Here is a 22,938-nt window from a genome sequence, read left to right on the forward strand (position 1 = left end):
CCGACGCTCTATCCACTGAGCCAAACCGGTTTCGGCTGATGTGACTTATTAATCAATATCTCAATATTAAAGGTATCCTTGCATTCCTGTAAAATTTATCTGGTAATTTATTACTGAATGTTCTTCTGTGTCTAATTTGCTAATATTTTACTTAGTATGCATCATTTCTCTGAAGAAATACAATTAGTGTGTGGTTTGTGTATGTCTGTGTGTATGTCTATGTGGATGTGTGTGTGTGAATATGTGTGTGTTGTGTGTGTGAACATGGAGCATGTGTACACACTTACCAGCCATGCCAGGCTTTGGTACTTGAGGTTATAGTAGCTTCACAACATATCTTTTAGTTTCTTTTTTTTTTTTTTGCTCTGAAACATTTTATATTGCATGGGAATTAACTTCAAAATTTATCAGCTAAATCACTTAGCCAGAGAATCTTTTTTTGAAGGTTTAATCAATTAAAAAATTTTATTTCTTTAATTATTTTTCACTAATATTCTGATTTTATTAGAATCAAGACTTTAAAATTTATTAGCATAGATTTACATCACATATATTTAAAAATTTACATCTCTTTTATAGTCTCATGTTTTTATTTTTTTTTCTTGATTTGGCTTACAAAGAAATTCTATTTTGTATTTTACCAAAGGACAAACTCTTCAATTATGATAATTTCTATAGTTCTCTGGTTTTAATTAATTGGTTTTTGCATTTATCTTTGATGTCTGGAATTCAATGCCTTATTTCATTAATTTTGCTTCTTTAATAACAAAGAAAACATTTAATATTATAAATATGACTAGTGTAGTTTTATACGGATCCCATCTGTTTCAATATATGTAATGTTTCCGTGTTCTAAGTGCTCTGTGGATTTACTTTTCTCTTTAGTTCATAGTTCCTTGGAAATGTGTGTGTCAGAGTGTGCACATGTGTATGTTTGTATAAATGTATAGTTGTGTATGCTTTATAAATCAAAATAGGGTTTTTGTTTACTTTTACTTTTGTTCTAATTTTCTAGATTTGCCCTGTCCAGTATGGTAGCCACTAGCTACTTGTGGCTATTTACATTTAGGTTAATTAAAAATTAAATGAAAATGTAAACATTAGTTCCTCCAAGGCAATAGCCATATTTGAAGCGCTCAGTAGCCACGTGTGGCTACCACATGTGGCCTTTCCATTATTTTAGAAAGTTCTACTCAACAGTGTACTGTTCTAGATTATTTTTGTCATCGGGGTCACAGCAGGTAGTTTTATACTGACTACTTTTTGGAATTTATTGAGATTTTCTTTATAACTGGTATAAAATCAGTTTTTATAAATGGCCCATCGATAGCTGGAAAGAAAGTGAACCTTCTGTAAAGTATACAGTTAAATAAATATCTTAATTAAGGGAATTTTAAAGTCACCAACCATGGGATAATAAATTGTCTTGCTCTATTGTTTGCCAAAGCAAGGAAGGCTCATGAGTTATCAAGTTTATTTCACCAAAATTAAAACACCCTCCCTCCTTGTCTTCTCTGCAAATGGCTTCTTGTCTTAAACTCCACTTTGCTTGAAAGTAGTATTTCCATTTTTGTTTGCATTTCTTTAATAAATATTGTCCATATTTTCAGGTTTAACCTGTTATTTAAAGGTAATTTATTTTAAACAATTATTAAGGTGAAATTCACATAAAATTAACCCTTTGGGAGTGAACAATTCAGTGGCGTTAAGTATGTTCACAGTGTGTGCCGCCACCACCTCTGTGTGGTTTCAAAAGCTTCCCCTTGCTGTAAAGTAAAACCTCTCACCTACTGAGCAATTGCTTCCCATTCCCCGTCCCCGCAGCCCCTGGCAACCACCGATCTAGCTCCATGAAAGGTAATTTATTTTTAACCACCTGATTTATAACAGGTTTCTTCCCCGGCCCTAGTGGTCTGCCCTTTTAGTGTAATAATGAATCTTTTAGCTCTTTGAAGAAACGGCCGGGAGCAAGGTAATTGGACTTTAAAGGTCAGGGGTAATGGCTGGCCGCAGAAGGAAAGGCAGCGGGCTGCACGCGGCCATGTGGTGCCTAAAGATGCAGTGGCTGTAATTCTAAAGGGCAGGGCTAGCGTTGTGCCATTACCCATTACCCGGTGCGCTCAGGAGACAGGAGGTGAGGAGGAAGAGGACGGGGAAGGGACTGACAGGTGATGCATAAAAGGCCAAAGGTTATACTTGTCCTTGCTTTGGTTTTGTCACTCCAGACATTGTCTGCCCGTAGCATAATGGTACCACTGAGGCAGTTTAGCTGGATAGTCACATCCCTTATAAGTAGCATCAAGCATTTGCCAAAATTCTGAAGCCTATTTTGGTGTGTAGGCAAATCTATTATTCCCTGACCTCTATATGACCTCCAGGGTTTGTGCAAATTATCTTCTGTCCCTTTCTTTGCCTCATTTAGGGGCAGTTGCTGCCTTTTTTCAGGACCTTAGTGGCTAATGGGAAATTTAAGGATGAGTATGGTTCAAAAACAGCATAAAAACTCCTGCACCTCAACCCGACCTTACATCCATGTGTCCACATCTTTATTTTTCTTATATCAAAATGGGTTCCTACAAGGAGGTGGATATGCAGTTGCGAGGCTGTATCCATATAGCAAAGAGTTTGGCAATGCCCGACAGGGTGTTCGTCACCTCTCTTAGATCCCCATCACCCCCACCGACAGGCCAGGAGACCACACAGAAAGGATGGGTCTTGGGGCTCAACCAGGGAAGCCACAGACAGAAGGGCTACAGAATGGAGGTACCATCTCCAGGGAAAGAGATGGGCTTTAGGACAGAGATGACTTTTACCATCAAGTCCTTGGTGGTGCTTTTCCTGTTTGTCGAGGAGCCTTGGAGAATGAAGTTGCGGTTGAATGTTTTTGTGTTGGTCACTGAAGATACCTCCATTTTTTCAGCTAAAAGGAAACAAGTGAGAATGTCACCCAGAGCTGGGCAGATGGTTAAGGAAGAAAGACCAGGTGTCCAGATTACCCAGGCTTGTGTTCTGGACTTGGAATCTCATTCTGGTCCGCAGGTCTGACTGTGGCTTTATTTTGTGTTCATTTTTCATAATGAACCAACTAGGGTATCATTAGTAGCTTTCTGGGGAAAGGTAGCTTAGAGATAATCTAATATAGTTCATAAATTCTTATTTGCCATTCGGAAATATAAAATCCTCTGAAAAGTGCATATATTTATAACTTTGGAGCCAAAATTATCTGGGCAAAATGTAACTTGAATGGACATGCGGCCCTTTAAAGTCCTTGTCCACCCCGTTGAGTGTGAACATTCTCACGCCTTCTTGCCAGGATATTGATGTGTTTATCAGATGCTGCCCGACACCATGGCTGGGGGTGTGTGTGGGTGGGAAGGCTGTTATAAATTATACAGTATATACATCATATTACCTTTCTTTTTCAACTTTTCAATTACAGTTTACATTCCATATTATTCTGTACTCGTTTCAGATGTACAGCATGGTAGTTAGAAAATCATGTACTTTACAGAGTTCCCCCGATGCTTCAAGTACCCACCTCGCCCCACACATAGCTATCACGATATTATTGACTATATTCCCTAGGCCGTGGTCTATATCTCTGTGACTACTCTGTACCTACTAATCTGTATTGCTTAATCCCTTTACCTTCTCCACCCCTCCCCCTCCCCTAATGTCCAAGAAATTCTGAAACACATACTGACCTAAGGCTTTCAAACCAGGTGTCATGGATCTATAATAAATTTTAATTGTATAAGTTTTGGCGGACTATAAAGTAGTCATTCAGTAACTGTCTAATAATGAATGGCGGAACCAAGACTTCAGCATATATCTGCTGACTTCCTACTCTTCTAATTTGTAGATCTAGGATTTCTACTTTGGCATCATCATCATCATGTGGCTCCTGAATCCAGAGAAATTATTGAAAATGAGAGGATAAGGGTGATACACCTGGCATCACTAGATTCCCTTCCAAGTTAGATGCTTTGGGTGCCCTGCCCACATCTCCCTGACAGTCACTGTTCCAGCACCTTCTGACACATCCTATGCAAGCGCTGCCACTCTCCATTGCCCATGCATGGGGCAGGTCAGAAGTACCAGGAAGCGAATGCCCTGCAGGAGTAACCTTCAGCCAGTGATGATGGGAGTTGAAATACCTCGTCTTCATACTCTTTGGGCAAGAAACTCTGAGGTGCAGTCTGCACCGTCTCCCGGAAGTTCCCAGCAGTATGTGCTTCCCTTTCTTCTCTGAGTCACTTCTCTCTTCCCCACTAGTGCTTACTGCAGTCACCTCCCAGATAAACTACTTGCACTCATATCCTTGTCTGCTGCTTGGGGGATCCAAATTGAGAAAGACCCTCCACAAGAGCAACTCCAGGTGAGAACGTCCCATTGGAGCTGGTCCTCAAACTCAGATTTCTGAGTTATCAGAGTGAGAGAGCCACGCTTAATTCTTTGGTATCTTTGTGGTTTTAATTTCGCTCACCTCTCACTGGTGGCGCAGGCAGTTTCCTCCTCTGCTGTCTTGATGTGTCTATTGTTTGTACCTACAAACAGAACATAGCACTCAGCACACCTTCTCAAAGCCAGAAAACGTTATCTTCTACAGTTTCCAAATTTTCCACAGGAGTGAGGGACAGACGCACCTGGTTCCTTTGCTTCTGATCTCGTTTCCTGGTGAGGTGCACACACGGTGCTATGTTGAGTCCTGCAATGGTCAGGGCCGAAATCCGGCTCTCGATATCAGAAATCTTAATGTAGCAGAAAGACAGAATCAGTAGGAAGAAAGCACAGGTGGGGAGAAGCTTTGTTAAAAGTGTTATAGGTCAGTAAAGAATAAATCAGCTTTGCTCTGGCTGGTGTGGCTCAGTTGGTTGAGCGTCAGCCTATGCACCGAGAGGTCACCAGTTCAATTCCCAGTCAGGGCACATGTCCGGGTTGCAGGTTTGATCCCCAGTAGGGGGTGTACAGGAGGCAGCCAATTGATGTTTCTCTCCCTCTCCCTCCCCCCCCTCTAATAAATAAAAACATTTTTAAAAAGGAACAAGTCTGCTTTGATATATGCTCATCTATTCATTCAACTTCTACCAAGCACTTCTCTATCTACTGCTATAGTGAGAAAACAAAACACAGGCTATTCTTTGTAAGTTTAAATTTCTAGTTGGTGGCTCTAGAGCTTGTCAGCCATGTCAGAGTACCCCTAGGGATAAATGGAAGCCCATGGCCCGTTGGAAAGCCTGGCCCAGGGCCATCGGGGGTGGGGTGGTCAGGGGAGGCTTCCATGGGAGGTAACACTTGATGTGAGCTTTGAAAGGCAAGTATGATGTAGAGTCCGGCTTCGTTTTTCCATGGCATCATGAATCCAAAACCACAGCTCTGAGTTTTAGGAGGGATGCCCAGCAACTCCCAGCTCAAGTCCATTTCCTCTATCGAGAAATTCCATCCTCTCTCTGGGCATCAGTTTCCTTGACTATAACATCGGAAGGTCAGAAGGAGCTCGGATTTCCTTCTAACAGTCTTGAGGCAAATAGAGAGCAAGGGTCCACTCAGTGCCAGAAAGAACCTGGTCCATCCCTGTCCCCGGGATAAAGAAGACCACAGTCCCTACTCTTAGAAAATGGCATTATTATGTGCTGTCACCATGCAAGTGTGCTTCATTCATGAACTCATTCATAATCCAGTGACATAGGAAACCATTCCTTGGTTTTATAGATGAGGAAACCATGGCTCAGAGGGATAAGTAATATACCCACCATCTCACAGCTGGTCTGGGGCAGACATTGGAATTGATGCCAGTGTTCCTGCTCTTGCCACGTTCTCAGAGGCCGTGCCAAGGCTGGCATGGGAGGCACTGGAAGGGGCAGGAGAAGACTGGCAGAGTTGAGGGAGGAGGTGGGGATCACGGTTGACCTGCTGACATGGCGCAGACTGAGTGGTGCTGGGGCATGGAACAAGTAACCTGAACGTAGCCCAGCAGCCATGTGTGTGCGCCACCTCGAGGTCCCCATTGCCTTCCCCATCCCTCAACTTGTTTGTGCCGCTCAAGACGAGCTCTAATTCTACCGTCATTTACTGAAGGCTTCTTTGGACAGAGCCTACTGGGACAGGTGCTATAAGTGCAGAGAGAAGGACTGAAAAGTCAGCAAATTTGGGAGATGCTTCCTCTAGCCCCGAGGAGGGGTGCCTTGGTCAAAAAGAAGAGGAGGTAGGTGAAGGCCAAGCCTGTGGCAGCTGGTCAAAGAATGTAGGGATAGCTGTCCTGCAGCCAGCCACCAACGGGGCCGCTGTGCAGCCCCTGCTCCTGCCCCTCCCGGGCTCCCAGAGGCCTTCCTGTCTGACTCCTCAAGTTTCACTGAGAGCTGCACTGCTTTGGTTTACAGTCCAATAAGTTGCACAAGCCTCTGAGAAAGGTTGCAGGCTAAACCTTTATCAGTCATTTGCAACTGGTGTGGATTAGATGCCCACCATCTTGTCTGGAAGCAGTTTTGATAGAGGGCCTTGCTCCGAGGGCCCTGGGAGACAGCTCAATGGGAGAGCAAACTGCTGACCTCCTGATTTGCTCACTACCAGGTTCTGGATAAGAAGGGGTTAATTTTTCAAGTTTTAGTCCATAGGGCAAAGGACAAAAAGAGAGGAGACTACTGAGGGTTGATTTTTGCCTATGTCTGTCTGTCTGTCTATTTATCTATCCATTATCCATCTATCCACCTATCCATCCATCCATCCATCCATCCATCCATCCATCCACTCATCCATCATTCCATCCACTCATCCATTCATCCATCCATCTAGTTATATTCCACTGTATGCCTAAGACTGCATGCCCAATAACCCTTACACTTGATAGAAGAGGAGTTTCCTGCTTTGAGTTTCCTGGGAGCCAAAGCAAAGAGATCAGTGTAGGAGCTGATATGTCCACAAGATAAAGACCAAGCACTCAGAAGAATCGCTTTTCCTGACACTAAGAGTTAAGAGAGATTTCCCCCAGGAACGCCCACACGGTGACTGTATAATGCAGTGGACAGCATCCTTAGTACAACCCTTGGCACGGAGTAAGGCAGACTGAATATTAGCTATTAATAACAACATTGTAAAATTCAGACATGAATAATAAATTAATAGGCACATTCAAACATAGGATATTTTGGTTTTTGTTTTTTTAAACATAGGATATTTGGGATTCCAGGATTTCCTGCCATAAAATTTGGTTCCAATAATTTAAGCCTAGGAAAATTTGGAAGCAGGAGTAACTAATTATCACAACAAAACCTTCCTAAACATCCATAAATAATATTTCTTCCCGCTAAACCCTAACCCTAAGTGGCATATGTTTTAAAGAGAAGTCTGATATGTTATCACGGCTATAGTTTGGGCAAAGGAAGGCTGCACTTTAAAAAAGGCTGCACTTTAAAAGGAATCCACCCTGAAGGATCATATCCATGCAACTGAGCTGGAAATGCAGGAACTGAGAGATGGAAGGACTTCGAAATGATTCTTGTGGAATATAGGGTGCTCTCTCCTTTTGCCCGGCGATCTCCCATCTGGGCAAAGAGGAGTGTTCTTACCTGGAGCTCAGCATGGTGGACCTGGGCTGCAGCCGTGGCCACCTGGTCCTCCAGATCTGCCAGTTCAGTCTCATCAGTGCCACTGTGGATGCAGCGGGCGGCATCCTCCAGCTCATTCAGCTGGCCTTCCAGTCCGTACACAGTGCCTGCCGCCAGGTACACCTGCAGAGGAGGCACAGCCTTGAGCTCAGCTCTGCAGACCCAAGACAAAGCAAAAGGCCAGAAGGTTCATCTTTTACTCTGGGTCCCTGCTTTCCTGGCACCAGGAGAGATTCTGTGGGTTGGCACAGACACCGGCTAGACAGGCACTCACAGCTAAGGTGGTGGCGCCGGCAGGACAATGATGGTGATGATGATGACAACGACATATACTTCTTGAGCCAAGTGCTGAACCAAGGGCTTTGTGCGACTTATTTAATGCTCATGGCATAAACCCTTGAGGGAGGTACTAGTACCATCTCTGTATTAGAGGTGAGAACATTGTGTCCTAGAAGTTCAGGGACTTCTCCAGGTCTCATAGCTGTGAAGCGGTGGAGCCTGGTTTTGAACTCTTGGAGGGCTGATGCCAGACCCCATGCCTTAATCCACCCTGCCCTGTGACGCTGTGATAATCTTGTTTGGAATGTTATGACTTTTACATTTCAAACTTTGACATACAGGTACTAGAATTAATGTGGTTCGAGGTTGACATGACATTGGTTCTGTTGCAGGGCTGAAATAACAACATTTAGCACGTTATATAATGAAAATGTTATTCTAACCTTAAAATATAACCCACTGAAAAACATTAACCCGGAATTGCTTGCTTAATAAAGGCCCATTTTTGGTGAAAACTATGGTTACCATGTCTGAGTAGTCTGTCCTCTCCACACCCTAATCACTGATGACAATGACTCCACTGACTGGCTCCTGGTTCAGCAAGTCTTTCTCAAAATAGTTCAAGGGATGAGAATAGATGTTTCATTAAAAAAGGTCTTTGTGGTCAAAGCCCCTGGAATAAAGAGAATTAAGCAGATTTCTTTACTGTAGGACGTCTCGGTCTTTCGTGTACTAACATGTATCTCAGTTTTCCTAGAAAGAGTACACAGGTTTCTCAAACTTATTTGATCTTAGAGCATCTTACTGGGTTTGGCTTCCGGGAAACCTACTTTCGGGGGCTGTAAGACACTAAGGGGCAGAGTTTCTTTCCTTGCTCTCTGAGGTCAGAGAACCATCTGAGAAGCACAGGTCTAGTGCTGCATGCTCTCCCGTGCGGTGGGGTTTACCAGAGCCTTGAAGAGGAGGACCAACACCCCTTGTCTGGTTCTGGATTCTGGGGCAGAGCTGGGTCCTGGTGGGGCAGGTGCCACTGGTTGTAGACTACATGGCTAACATATTCGGTGTTGCTGAGAGTTACAGAACAGAGCTGAAAGGGAAGTTTGGATGGTCCCTCCACTGCCTCTGTAGCTGGGAATGACGGGATATTTCAGGCTGTCTCTGTCATTTAGCAAAGATAAGAATAAGAAAGGTGCTCAGATGGGGATGGGAGGGTGAGGGAGCCGACTGGTCCCTCCCACTCACACGGTGGCCCTTGTTGGCCCCTAGTGTTTACACCATAGGCCCAAGAATGGTCATGCTAGTGGTTCTCTATTGATCCCTAGATACATTTTCCACCTCTCCGCCCCGATTTGTTTTATATAGGGCTGGTCCACATGAACTTCATCACCAAGGCTCCCTTGCTGACTGGGGTGGGTTGGGCCAAGGGGAGACACCAGCAAGATATCAAAGGCAGGAGAAGACAGAAGTTAGCCTTCCTGGGCTCCCTCCTTGCCTGGGCCCCATGCTGACAGCTTCCACTAGGGAGCGCTCTTCCAGAGTCCAGTTCTCCCTGAGCTACACTGTTTAGGGCTGGTGTCGGCTTCCTCCTATGGCTACTCTCTGGATGCTACAGCACCCCTTAACCCTGACCACACCCCAGTTACTCATCCTTTCCTGAAACTCTCCTTGTCCAGCCAGACCCTAACAGGCACGATAGAGCCCTCTACTTCACAGCTCTCAGCAAGAGCACCGAGAGACCCAGGCATTCAACCCCAGAAACCGGAGCCCCACTGTGTGTGCTGGGGAGGCTGGGGTTGGCCCAGGTTCCTCCTGCCTTTTGGGAAGAAAGGGCCGATTTCACAGGGCTGGTCCAACAGCAGGTGAGAAGTGTCAAAGCCGAGAGACAAGGGGATTCTGAAATCCCCATGCCTCCCTCTAATTAAATGGATGAACGAGGCAGTTTATGAAAACGGGAGGTTCGACATCTGAATGTGACATTTTTATCTTAGGCAGCTCTGAAGCCTTCAGAGGCATTTTTAAAGGCGAAACATTCTTAAGCCAACGATCTCTTTCATCTAGGAGTCCTGGTCTGTGGTGGCCGATGTTCAGAAGGCGAGAATAAGTGTCGCCGTTTCTATTTCTGACAGTCCCCGGGCTCCTCGGCACAAAGGGGAAAGGCGGGAGGAAGAGGGGCGCTCTTTAGAAGAGCCAGACAAAAGGCGCGGCTTAATGAGGTCCGCTGCGCCCAGAGGCCAGCCCAGGCAGCCGCCCTGCCCGCTCCTGCCGCTCCGATGGATTCCATCTGGAACCCGCAGAGCGGAGCAGCCTGTCCTGGCGCTGTGGTCGGGTGAACTAAAGAGATAAAGAAAAGCCATCCCTTCTTGGACTCAGACCCCTCACGTTCAAAGGCACGCAGACAGAGCTGCTTCTGAGGTGAAACTGGCAGCTGCAGCGGGGAAAGGGAAGGGGAAGGAGGAGGAGGAAGGCGGTTAACTCTTTGGGGACCGGAGAGGCAGCCTCGAGGAGCTGGGCAGGGGAGCGGGACATTACAGACCCTGGCCTGTGAGCTTCCGTCCCTGCTGGGATCGGGGACATCCTGGATCAGGGGGTGAGAGGGTGCGTTTCACACTGAGAGTGTTAACAAACCCAAGGAAAGAAAGATAACGCACCATGAAAAGAGCTTCTAAAACGAAAGCTCCGACAAGGACATTCTCCAACATGCTCCTTGCGGAAGAGAAAGGCACGCTGAGCCGACTGACCATTATCATTTCAATCCCGATCACTTCACACAACGTGTTCTTTATACCATACTTTGTTTAAAAAAAAAAAAAGGCAATCCTTTCCCAATGATCCGTATCTTCACTTCAACCTTGTCAGTTCAGTGTCCGGGGTCAGGGCCATTTGGGGACGGTCAGCACTGAACGAACTGAATGATAGACACAGTGAAGCAATGGAGGCCTGCACATAAGGCGTAATCATTTCTTCACAAAAGGACTCCATTCATCGGATGAAATCATATTTCAGATAAGCATTCTCTGGGCCCCTCCAGGGTGCGCCAGGCCATGGCCAAGGGCGAGAGCTACAGATGTTAGCCAGCAGGCCCCGTGCTATAGGAATTTACATGTCTGGTTCCCAACCTGCGGGTGATTGTGCCCCCCGCCTCCCCACATGGCCCCCTCCAACATTTGACAATGTCTGGAGACATATTTTTTTAAAATATTTTTTTATTTATTTCAGAGAGGAAGGGAGAGGAAGAGAGCGAGAGAAAAACATCAATGATGAGAGAGATTCATCAATCAGCTGCCTTCTGCATGCCTCCCTATTGGGGATTGAGCCCACAACCTGGGCATGTGCCCTGACCAGGAACCAAACAGTGACCTCCTGGTTCATAGGTCAATGCTCAACCACTGAGCCATACCAGCCGGGCTAGAGACATTTTTGATTGTCAAAACTAGGAGGGCCCTAGCTGGTTTGGCTCAGTGGGTAGAGTGTCAGCCCGTGGACTGAAGGGTCCCAGGTTTAATTCTGGTCAAGGGCATATGCTCAGTTGCAGGCTCAATTCCCAGTAGGGAACAGCCTATCAGAAATTCTCTCTCAGCATTGATGTTTCTATCTCTCTCCCTCTCCCTTCCTCTCTGAAATCAATAAAAATATATTAAAAAAAACAACAACAAACACAAACAAACTAGGAGGGGCCTGGCAGAAGGCAGCTGATTGATGATGTTCCTCTCATCGATGTTTCCTTTTCTCTGTCTCTCCCCCTTTCCCTCTCTAAAAATCAATAAAAACATATTAAAAAACAAAAACAACTAGGAGGGTGCTGCTCCTGGCATCTAACGGAGAGAGACTAGGGATGCTACTAAATATCCTACAATGTCTAGGACCGCCCTTATGACAAAGAATTACTAACCCCAAGTGTCAATGATGCCGATCGAAGGGGAGACGAATGGGTGACAAAAAGTCCAGCAGAGTGAGGCGAGCGCTTTGATCAACACACGCTTAGGTTTCAGGGGAATCCAAAGGGAGAAAATCTTCAATTTTTAAAGTGAAACAGAGATTGGCTTTTTTGGGGGTAAAACTTTGAGGTATTTTGATTTGTTGTTTCAACTTTTAGCAAAAATTCCCTCTAAGAACAGTTCCTGGTTTCTGTGAATAGCATTCATTAGAGCACCGCCACACCAGGGTTCAGTCAGCTGGGTCCGCAAAGATGGAATCAGCTGACTTGGTTGGATACCAGTTTCGTGGGCAGGACTATGCTAGCTGTTGATGGGGACTCTGGCCTGAGCAGCTATGTCCAAATCTCTGTGTCGCCCCTGGAATGCGTTGCTGGAAAATTCTCATTGGACCTTTATGGGAATACTCAGCAATGATTGTGGATATTTACACGTAAGAATCTACTACATTCTTTCTGTCCTCACAAGATGGAAGGACAGAAAACTCTATTACCAGCAGACTTATCTGAGAAGCAGGGCAGGCCAGTTATAGTAACCTGAGTTCTGTGGGCAACTACTCTCATCTCCTACAATGGTGCTGGCCATGCTCTACCTGGATTCCCACACATCCCTTTTATAGTCTCTGCATAGCCCCATCCATGCCCACTCCCCACCCCAAGCTTCAGTGTGCTTTTGTTCCCAATAGCTCAAGTCTACACACAAGACTGCCCTTGGGCTACGGTAGACACCTTGCTGCTCGCAAAGAGAATGAAGAGCCTGCAGGCTGGAGGAAGGGCCGCTCCTTTGTCTTAGGTCAAACAACTCTGCGAGGCAACCTAAACCCGAGTTCCCTGCAGGAGCAGATTGAAGCTACTCTTTGTCTAAGATCGTCCCTTCATTTGGCTTCTTCCCTCTCCCTTTCTTTCCTCACTCCTGGAAGCACTTCCCTAACAAATCACTGGAAGGCAGCTTCTCATCTCAGGACCCCAGCCCAAGACCTTCCCTGAGAATGTATTTGCTCTGGTGGTGGTGGTGGTGTGTATGTGTCCTTGCCCTCTTTGTGACGAGTTATAACGCCACCAGCCGCTTCTTCACACATGCTTGCCCCAGACAAGGCTCATCCACACCATCTTACGTTTTCTTCCAGGGAGGTCAGCTGCTCATCCAGTCTCACTTGGTCTGTCCCAAGAGGAAATGTCCCCTTCTCTCTGGACTCCCAGGGCCCTGTCGACTCTGCTATCAACTCCTCCGTGGCGTTGATGACTTTCAGGACTTCTGTGGAGATGTTGCAGAGAGAAACAGCCGAATACTTCTGTTTGGTCCAACAACAGAAGGAGACAGAAGACAAGAACAGCACATTAACAACGACGTGGAACTTCTCCATTATCATGGCGCTCATCATGAGATTGCTTCCATTAGAACAGACACAAACGTTAACGTGCCAAAGGAACGAGAAGCTAAACAATCTACACAGCAGCGGGGGACTCAGAAGAGGCCTGATTTGACGTGGCCTGGCTTTTGAGACTCACGCTGAATTATCTCAGAGTCTTAGGGAGGGAGGAAGGAAAGCTCGAGAGGAAGCTACCATGTCTTCTGCCCATTGCTGAGAACTTTATATCCATCACCTCACACTCTGGATGATATCCTACTTCCTCCACAGAGCTTCAGTCACAGACTCTGTCAAATACAACCACGGTGTGGCCCAGTGGGCAGCTTTCTGGACAGGGAGTTAGGAGACCTGGGCTCTAGATCTGGCTTTAACTTCATCTTGTTACAGGACCTTGGCCAAGTTATATCCCATTTCTGAAACTCAGTTTGGTCATCTGTACAATGAGCGTATTGGAAAAGAGTTCCTCTGCAGGGTCTTGCTAGCCACTGTGTGTTAACTTGCACACACCTATTCTCTGGCCCATTCTTCCTGGCTCTCCTCCAGCATAGAGGCTGAGCAGAAAAATACTCCATTTCTCAGCCTCCCTTGCAGCTAGGGGCCGTCATGTGACATAGTTCTGACCAATGAGCCTGAAGGGAAAGCCTACTGAGGAGGTTTCTAGAAAAGCTTCTTTTTTCTAACAGGTGAATAGATGCAGCTGATGCTCCCCTTCCCTACTCCTTTCTACCTGATCACAGCTGTGCAGTTATGAGAAAGGTGAGGATAAATACCAAAATGCTGAGTAAGGTGGATCAGAAAGGCTGTGAAGCCCAGATAGCGTTATCTGTCACTACCTGCTCCTGAACATCTTTGTTACAGGAGAAAAATAATTTCCTATCTGTTGAAGTCACTCTTGGCCAAATTTTCTGTTATTTATGACTGAACATATTCCTAACAGACACAGTTGCTTCTAGCTTTTACATTCATTCATGGCTCCAGATCTGGGCCAAGGTCACTAATGGAGCAGAAGTACTTCAACCCCAAAGAATTGTCTGCATCTTTGAGTTCATCTGAACATATGGCATCAAGCAATAAGCTGGATTTCAATGCTGTTTGGTAGTAATGATTTCCATCTATAATCAATTTTTAAACCCATCACAGGGTTCATAAATTGGAAGTCCAATATTGCCCACAGGCATTTTGTTGTTGTTTTGCTTTTTGACCAGTAAAATGTTTCAAGAAAACCTGGAATTTTAATGCCTTTGGTACATTCTAAGGTAACTATCCCATATATCCTGGCTGAAATATTAATGATGGTTATGGCTTGATTTTGCGAAGTTTTTTCCTCCAAGTAGATTCTACTACAGGTTTTGTCTAAGGGCTCAAAGTGGGGGGTTAGTAAGGGACGGGTTAGTGGCCAAATCCACAGTTTACAGGGGTCCTCAAACTTTTTAAACAGGGGGCCAGTTCACTGTCCCTCAGACAGTTGGAGGGCCGGACTATAGTTAAAAAAAAAAAACTATGAACAAATTCCTATGCGCACTGCGGGCCCGAGACGAGTCAGCTGCTAAGCAGGACAGGCAGTGGCACCTGGCGGGCCAGATAAATGTCCTCGGCAGGCCGCATGTGGCCCGCGGGCCGTAGTTTGAGGACCCCTGGTTTAGAAGCTAGCTCTGGGGTACATGCTGGGCACATGGTCTCATACCTGACACGTCATCCTAGGGAGAGGGCACATTTGCTCCGTGGGCTCCTTCCCAGCCCATCTGTGCTGCAGGACTGACTCAACAGCCAAACTTCAAGGAACTTTGTTACAAGCCAAAAAAAGTCTTGGGTGTCAGGAGAAGGGGATGACGGGAGGGTGACCCAGAACCATCAGAATAAAGGCAGTAGCCACGGGAACAGCCAGGACCAACTCTTCACTTTAGGACAAACCAGGGCCCTGTATCTTGATGCGGCAGAATTTGGAGATGAATTGGGCTCAAAAGGATTTTGGCATGAAACAGTTGCCACTGTTTGCTCAAGTCCATTTTAGAAAAGGCAACGTTGCAGGTATGAAAGAAGATTTGATACCCCTCTCTCAATAAATAGAGCATGAATTTAGAAAATGTGCCCCTTATTCAGCAGAAGAGGTGCCCTTGCAGATCCTTCAAAAAGAAAGACAGCCCTAACCGGTTTGGCTCAGTGGATAGAGCGTCGGCCTGCGGACTGAAAGGTCCCAGGTTCGATTCCGGTCAAGGGCATGTACCTTGGCTGCGGGCACATCCCCAGTAGGAGGTGTGCAGGAAGCAGCTGATCGATGTTTCTTTTTTTTTTTTTTTAATATTTTATTCTTTTAAATATATTTTATTGATATTTCACAGAGAGGAAGGGAGAGGGATAGAGAGCTAGAAACATCGATGAGAGAGAAACATTGATCAGCTGCCTCCTGCACACCTCCCACTGGGGATGTGCCCGCAACCAAGGTACATGCCCTTGACTGGAATCGAACCCGGGACCCTTGAGTCCGCAGGCCGACGCTCTATCCACTGAGCCAAACCGGTTTCGGCTGATCAATGTTTCTAACTCTCTATCCCTCTCTCTTCCTCTGTAAAAAATCAATAAAAAATATATAAAAAAGACAGACATATGACTAAGATGCAGGGGGGAAGAAAGTGAGACCACAGCATGATGGAAGGAACAGAGTGGACATGTAAACCAATCTCCAATGAGTCCAGGGTCATTAACAACCAAGGTTATTAACGGAAAGGACTTAAAAGGTGCTTGAACCAAAGGAGTGATCTGCCTCCTTACTCCAGCTGAACATATGATACCAAAGCAATAAGTTGGTCATCAGTGTTGCCTGAGAGGCATTGTTCCATTCCATCCATAAATAGCCTTGTTTATTCAATCCTAGGCGTTGGCCAAATGTGGCCCAGAGGCATGCTTTTCTGATAAGGATGCCATCTGTGAGTTACACACTCCCAGTTTGTCTGCAGTCCCCACTGTTCATCCTACATGTTTTTTGGGGGCTCACTGGGGTGCAGGCTCTGTTCTAGGTGCTGGGACAAGCAGTGGACACTGGATAGAGTCCCTGTCTTCATGACATGCCCTTAGCCCTGCCCTAGCCACTTGACCAGATGACATCCTTTCGTCATTGAGTCGAATGAGGACCGGGAGGCCTGTGGGCTGGTTAAAGGGAAAGCGACTGAAAAATAAGTCCATGGAAACTGGACAAGACCCATCGGTATGGTGAGCGTGCCAGTATTGCTCTCTACTGGGGAACACAACTCGGATGCCACAAGCGCGGGCGGGGAGTCACGGGCTTCTGTCTGTTGCCCAGGAGCGGGCTGCTTGCTGGGGTGTGGGGGTGGGCCTGGAAGTATAGATCCCTGGGATCTTGTTAGCTCCGTGACAGGAGCAGGGTGCCCAACCTCCCGGTTCCTTAGCGGACTCTGGCCCAATAACAGAGATGGGAAGATCTGCCACAGGCTGACGCTGACTTATCATGTGAATGTCCTGCTCCCGCCCCAGGCCAGAGTTAAAAGTAGACAGCACCACCCACAGTTCTGTTACGTAAAGCTGCATGTAGTACTGGACAGGGTTTGGTCAGATAAAATGCTGGTGGGGATTCAGGGTGCTGGCAGGGAGCCCTGTGTGGGGGAGAAAGGAAAAGCTAAGGATCCTTTCTTCCCTGTGGCTCACAGCCTCGAGGCAATGGCAAAAACAAGCGCAGTCTGAGAGCCAGAGTGAGCTCTCTATGACAGCAGCTGATATTCCTTCAGATATTCATGGGAAGAGGGGTCTGATGTGACAGCGTCATGGCATCTCGTAAGGGAGAGGGCAGAGGGTGGAAAAGGGGCTACCGCAGACCAGGAAGGTTGGCCAAAGACATCTGTGGCCCAGGGCCCCACAGACAATGGGGTGAGAATAGCAGTGATCCCTGGCAGTAACCAGAGTCCAAGTGATCAAAGAAATGCAAATTAAACAACCAATCTTATTAAGTGCCGGGCACACGTGCGCTTCCCTCTGAAAAGGCCTCGGCTCTGGGGTACCTTCTTTATTTGCCTGGCCTCCGACACAGGTACTAAGATCACTCGTCTTACAGATGAGGCACTGAGGCTTAGAGCAGTGATGGGGTTTGTCGGGGGAAGGAGCCAGGATTTGCACCCAGGCCCGCCTGATTTCAAAGCCCAGGTCTCAGCACGCCGGCCTGAGGAGCCTACCCCTTAGAAGGCTGGTTCTGACTGGCAGAGAGAGCCAAAGCTCAGAGGGCCCAGGTGGGGCGGCCGCAGTGGGAATGGAAGGATGAGAGCACGCTATTCTGGAAAGGGAACAGCGGATGCTGGGGCTGCGGAGGGAAGAGAGGGCAGAAGTGCCGGCGGCTGAGCTTGCCAGCTGATCGACCTGGAAGAAACGGACACCGTGAAAGGAGGCTTAAATGCCAGGAGAGAAAGCATGGTCATTAGGCTTTTGAAAGAAGGAAAAATGTAATATTTCAAAGTTTCTTTCTTACTACCCAAGGGACACAGTGGTTACCAAATGCCAAAAGGGGGCAGCCTCGAGTCAGCTACCTTGCATCCATTATTTATGATGTCAAGTTTCCCGAGTGGGTTTAGGGGGCACAATCTTCATAGTTGGCTTCAGTAAAAATGAGAAAATGTGGGGCCCTCGGTCTTCCTTTCAGCCTGGTGATGAATGGATGTTCCTTTGGGGGCGAGTAGGGGGCGGTGGGCATCCCAAGTGACATATTGGCACCCAAAGGACTGGCCCTCTCGGAGGAACTCCGGGCAGAGTGGAAAAGCCCTTTAGCCATTCAAGTTGCATAAATACATTCGGGGCCACGCCCTCTCCCTGCAGAATGCTGCTCCTGAGACCCTTCCGGGGAAGAGGAGAGGAGAGAAGGAAGCCAGCTTGGAGTTAACGTGGCTCCCTCCAGTGCCCAGTGTGACAGGCTCGGCATCATTTCATTTAACCCTCACATCAGCCTCAGTGGTTGATGCTTTCATCCCCTCTTCAGAGGTGAAGAGAGACGCTGGCTCAGTGAGGAAGATACCGAGCTGGGGTTTGAGCCAGAGGCGTTGGTCTCTGAAGTCCATGCTCCTCCCCACCTGTCATATCACCCCGCATGTGCCTAATTCCCGGGACCCGATGGACTGTAGAAAGTGATGATGGAATAGAACTAAACTGAGCAACAGAGCAGAGAACAACAGGTCAGCAAGAGAAGGGCCCTCGGGTGGTTCTGCAGCCTCCACCAAGGGACATGGCTCAGAATGAGCTCGGTGATCTGGCAATGACCCATCACACCAGAGCCTGAGGTCTACTCATGACAGACTCCTGCTCGGAGCCCTTCTGAGCCCACCCCGGATTGGGCCCCAAGGACAAGCAGAGTGAAGAAGGATGAGGTCTCCGAGAAATTCTGCTCTGAGGGTGACACCGACTTCCCAGTCTGCCCATCACTTTCTGCCCCAGGTCACAGGTGCCGTCCCGGCTCTAGGCTGCTACTAGACGTCCAGAGCAGGCAAGGACATGTGTCCAAATGCCCTGATTTCATGTATTTTTTTCCCTTTTCAAAGGTGAGAAAAGAAACCCCATATGTCCTCCTAAACAGCTGACAGAAATCTGCTAGAAAAATTCAATGCAAATCTGTTGCAGTTCTCATGAAACATAAGGCGCTCCGGCGAGGCCTCTACAGCCCGTCAAAATCCGCTCTCCGGCAACAGACTCATGTCCCGAAAAGTGACTTGATGAGAGAGGGGGGAAGAGACTGGAGCGCAAACCTACTAAATTAGCATGTGTAACAAACCGAAACAAAGCGTAACGGAGATTAGACAGCAGACCCCTCGGAGTGGCTTCTTAACTCATCCTCACTTTGATGGTCAAGCCATTTATGAAAGAAATAAACCATTTTAAAATGGTAATTACAGACATGCATTTTCTAAAATGTGCCATTTGCAGCCTAGCTCTAGAAGGAAACCCACTGGTCTGTGCATTTCCCTGCCCTTCCTGGGAGGAGTCCCTGTTGTTGATGTCCCCCCCTGACCCCCCCTCCCTCCCCCAGCCAGGCCACTGCAGGACCTGGTGCGGGTGAGAGACCTTTGACTAGACCTTGCCTGGCAGATGTAGAGCCGGTGGGGCTTCCTGTCCTGGCTGAGGAGGTGACTGTGGGCATCAGTGTTTTTTTGCTTTTGTACGTTGGCTATTCCTCAGAAAAAAATGGTTCCCGATACCGACGGGAAACATTTCCCCACTGCTGGTGGTAACCAGGGCGCCCCCAGGGCACACACTCAGCTCTGAAGAAGCCCAACAAGACGCGAAACCACCTTCCACAATCACTGGGAAAGACGGTGGCCCATGGCAGCCAGGGTGACTTGATATGTGTACGGTCCTCTTTGTTACTCCTCAGCCGGAACCTTTCCGGGTGCTTCCCCTTGCATCCAGGATAGAGCGAAAATCTTTGCATGGCCCTGCCTGCTCTGGCCCCTGCCCTCTCTCACGTCCCCATCACTCTCCTCTTGGCCCCCTCGCTCCAGCCACCCTGGTCTTTAACCTGTTCCTTGAAGCTGTCAAGGTCATGTTCACCTCAAGGCCTTGCATGTGCTCCTTCCTCTGCCTGACAAGCCTGTCCTTCAGATCTTTGCTTGACTTCTTCCTCCTTGTCCTCCAGGTCTCAGTCTCAGAGACACTTGGTCACACCATCCAGGACTCAGCCTCCTTCCAACTTGCCCCCATTACTGCCCCTGCTTAGTTTTCTTCTTAGCCCTTGTCATCATCTGACATCTTCCCCCGGATGTATGTCCATATTCATCTCCTGTTTCCTCCAACAGAAGGTAAGTTCCATGAGAGCAGGGAACTTTCCTCCCTTATTCTTACTATATTGCAGCTCTTTGTTCAACAATTACTGTTGACTAAATAGTGAATGAACAGGGGTTCAAATTCCACTCTCCCCTCCCCAAAGGAAGAAGGGAGCCTTTGTCCCAACACTATTTACTAAGAAGTGACTTTTTCACACTCAGAGGGGAGAGGTGGGTGCGAATCATAAAATGAATAGTTCAATTTTAGTATATTCTAGGATATACTCTGGACTTTTTCATTGCATTTTGTATCAATATTCACAAATTTAATTACTGTGCCTTTAAGACATAATGTAATATCTTAATAGACAGGCCCTCTTCATTCCTCTTATTTTTTTCTAAACATTTTGAAATTATTCTTGATTTTATTTTTATCAGATGATTTTAAAAATCCTTTTGGAAAGTTAATAAGTACCCGGTTTGGATTTTGATTTGAATTACATTAAACTTTTACCTTAACTCTGGAAGAATTCATCTTTACACTACCTTTCCTACTAGCAAACTGCTAGATTTCTTGGAGATCTGCAGTTTTCTTGCTAAGTCTTCATTTCACATTCTTTGCTTCTATTATGGGTGGAATTAATTTCCATTTTACCCCTCCCCTTCCCCTCACCGGGTTTGAGATTCATCTGCAAATTTAGTTGATGGCAAATTAATGGCTAAACTAGAAACTTCTGACATAGGGAGTTCTAGCTTGAATCCCAGAGCCATCTGAGCTGTATTGTGTAATTATGCTGGGTGATGTGGATCTATGAGCAGCCTGGCTACTAACAGGCCTTCTCTTAGAATAGAATGGGTTTGAATTTTGCATTTATTTGCAAGATTGCGGAATTCTCTTACAAACTCTACATCTCAGACAAATGTTCCTGATCTCTGACTTTATCCAGGTCTTTATTGCTGCCTGCGGATCCTTTCTATCCACATTATTTTCTCTTCCATTCTACGCGATAGCTATTTCAAACCCTCTCCACAATCCTGAAACTCCAATGCCCTTATCTTAACCTCACTTTCAGAAGAAAAACCTGCCTTCTAGTCAGAGAGCTAGAGAGAGGAGGGGGAAAAAAACATACAAACACAACATAAAAGAAAACCTCTTCAACTTCTTGACATCAAATCTACCCACTTGCTAGTATCTGGACCAATCTGTCTTTGCTATTCCAATGTTTTTGGACCTCATGCCCTCCTTTTCCCCAAGATTCCCTTATTGCTGGACCATTAGGGTGTTTTAATCTTTTCCTACAATACAAATACAATGCTTGATGAACTGCACTCTGATACCCTTGGCTGCTTACCCAATTGCTCTCCTTCAGGATAAATGAATGAAAGTATGATGGCTGGATCAAAGGGTATGTAGACTTTGATGGCTTTGAGTTACCAAGTTACCAATGACTTCTTCTTTGACCCATTGGTTGTTCAGGAGTGTGCTGTTTAACTTCCACATATTTGTGACTATTCCAATTTTCCTCCTGTTATTAATTTCTCCTTTCATAACATAATGTTTGGAAAAGATATTTGGTATGACATCAGTCTTCTTAAATTTGGTAAGGACTGTTTTGTAACCTAACGTATGCTCTCTCTTGAAGAATGTTTTGTGTGTGCTGGAGAAGAAAGTATACTCTGCTGCTGTTGCATGGAATGTTCTGTATGTGCCTGTTTGGTTCATTTGATGTATAGTTTAAGTCCAACATTTCCTTAGTGCTTTCCTGTCTGGATGATCTGTTGAAAGTATTGAAGTCCTCTACTATTATTATATTGTTGTCTGTTTCTCCCTTTAGATCTTTTAGTGTTTGCTTAGTATCTTTAGGTGCTCTGATGTTGGGTATATATATTTTTGATTGTTATGATTGATGAATTGGCCCCTTTATCATTATATAATCGCCTTTCTGGTAAGCTTTTGAGTTAAAGTCTATTTTGTCTGATGTTAAGTATAGCGACCCATGCTCTCTTTTGATTTTCACTTGCATGGAATATCTTTTTCCATTCCTTCACTTTGAGCCTATGTGTGTCCTTAAAGCTGAAATGAGTCTCTTGTAGGCATATAGTTGGGTCTTCTTCTTTTTTTATATATATCCATTGAGCTACTCAATATCTTTTGATTGGAGAATTTAATCCATTTACATTTAGAGTGATTATTGATAGGTAAGGACTTTATAAAGCCATCTTATTGTTCCCTGGATGTTTTGTTGTTCTCTTGTTCTTTTCTTCCTCTCTTATTGTCTTTGTGAACTGCTGATTTTCCATCATCATTGCTATTCTGGAACTTCTCCACTGGACTCCTGGACTCCCACAAAGGCTCTCTTGTCCATTGGTATTTGTTTAATTTCATGTTCTCCAGGGGTTACAGGGCCATAGTCAAGAGGAGCTAGAGTTAGTTCACAGGCCACTCCAAGGTCCACAGCCATGACCAAGGTCTGTATGCCTCCTATCTGATGCATGAGTGGGCGAGACTCCTCCTGGGAGTATATATGGGTCATTGTCATTCTTTACACTCTGATGGAGAGAGGAGTCCTAGCTTTTATGAAATACCTAAAGAGATCTGCAACCCTCAAAAGGTTAAAAGCCATTGCTGTTGAGTTTTTAATCTTCCTCTTTTATCAGAAATGGTTGCTTAACTTTATCAGCTATGGCTTAGAATTCATTCATTCTTTATCAGCTATGGCTTAGAATTTTTTACTTTATGTCAAACAGCAATCAAGGAATTTAACAACATAATCATGTTTTCCCCCTTTTTCTTGTAAATATAATGGAAAATATTAATGTTTCATAAAATTGATATTATTGATATTCCTAGACTAAATCCTACATGGCCATTGTAAATTATTATTTTATTATGTAGTTGGAAACCATTTGCTAACATATTGAGGATTTTTGAATCTTTATTAACCAGTGAGTTAGTATGTAAATTTTTGGTGGTATCTGACTTTTGGGTCAGATTCAGACCCAAG

At 45.8% G+C, this 22,938-nt stretch overlaps 1 protein-coding gene across 2 annotated transcripts in view; it reads right to left on the reverse strand.

The window, feature by feature from the left end:
* MYRIP (myosin VIIA and Rab interacting protein) overlaps positions 1-22,938 on the reverse strand; it is a 169,588-nt gene that overhangs the window by 2,998 nt on the left and 143,652 nt on the right. For both annotated transcript variants that reach the window (XM_080673115.1, XM_080673116.1), the window contains exons 12-16: positions 12,930-13,106; positions 7,566-7,727; positions 4,647-4,751; positions 4,487-4,547; positions 2,814-2,920 (exon numbers count right to left, since the gene is read on the reverse strand). In XM_080673115.1, the coding sequence (XP_080529241.1) occupies positions 2,814-2,920; positions 4,487-4,547; positions 4,647-4,751; positions 7,566-7,727; positions 12,930-13,106 (612 nt within the window). The remainder of the gene's footprint in view (positions 1-2,813; positions 2,921-4,486; positions 4,548-4,646; positions 4,752-7,565; positions 7,728-12,929; positions 13,107-22,938) is intronic.

The sequence above is a fragment of the Plecotus auritus genome (genome assembly GCF_963455305.1).
Source record: "Plecotus auritus genome assembly, chromosome: 6".
In the NCBI taxonomy this organism is placed as follows: domain Eukaryota; kingdom Metazoa; phylum Chordata; class Mammalia; order Chiroptera; family Vespertilionidae; genus Plecotus; species Plecotus auritus.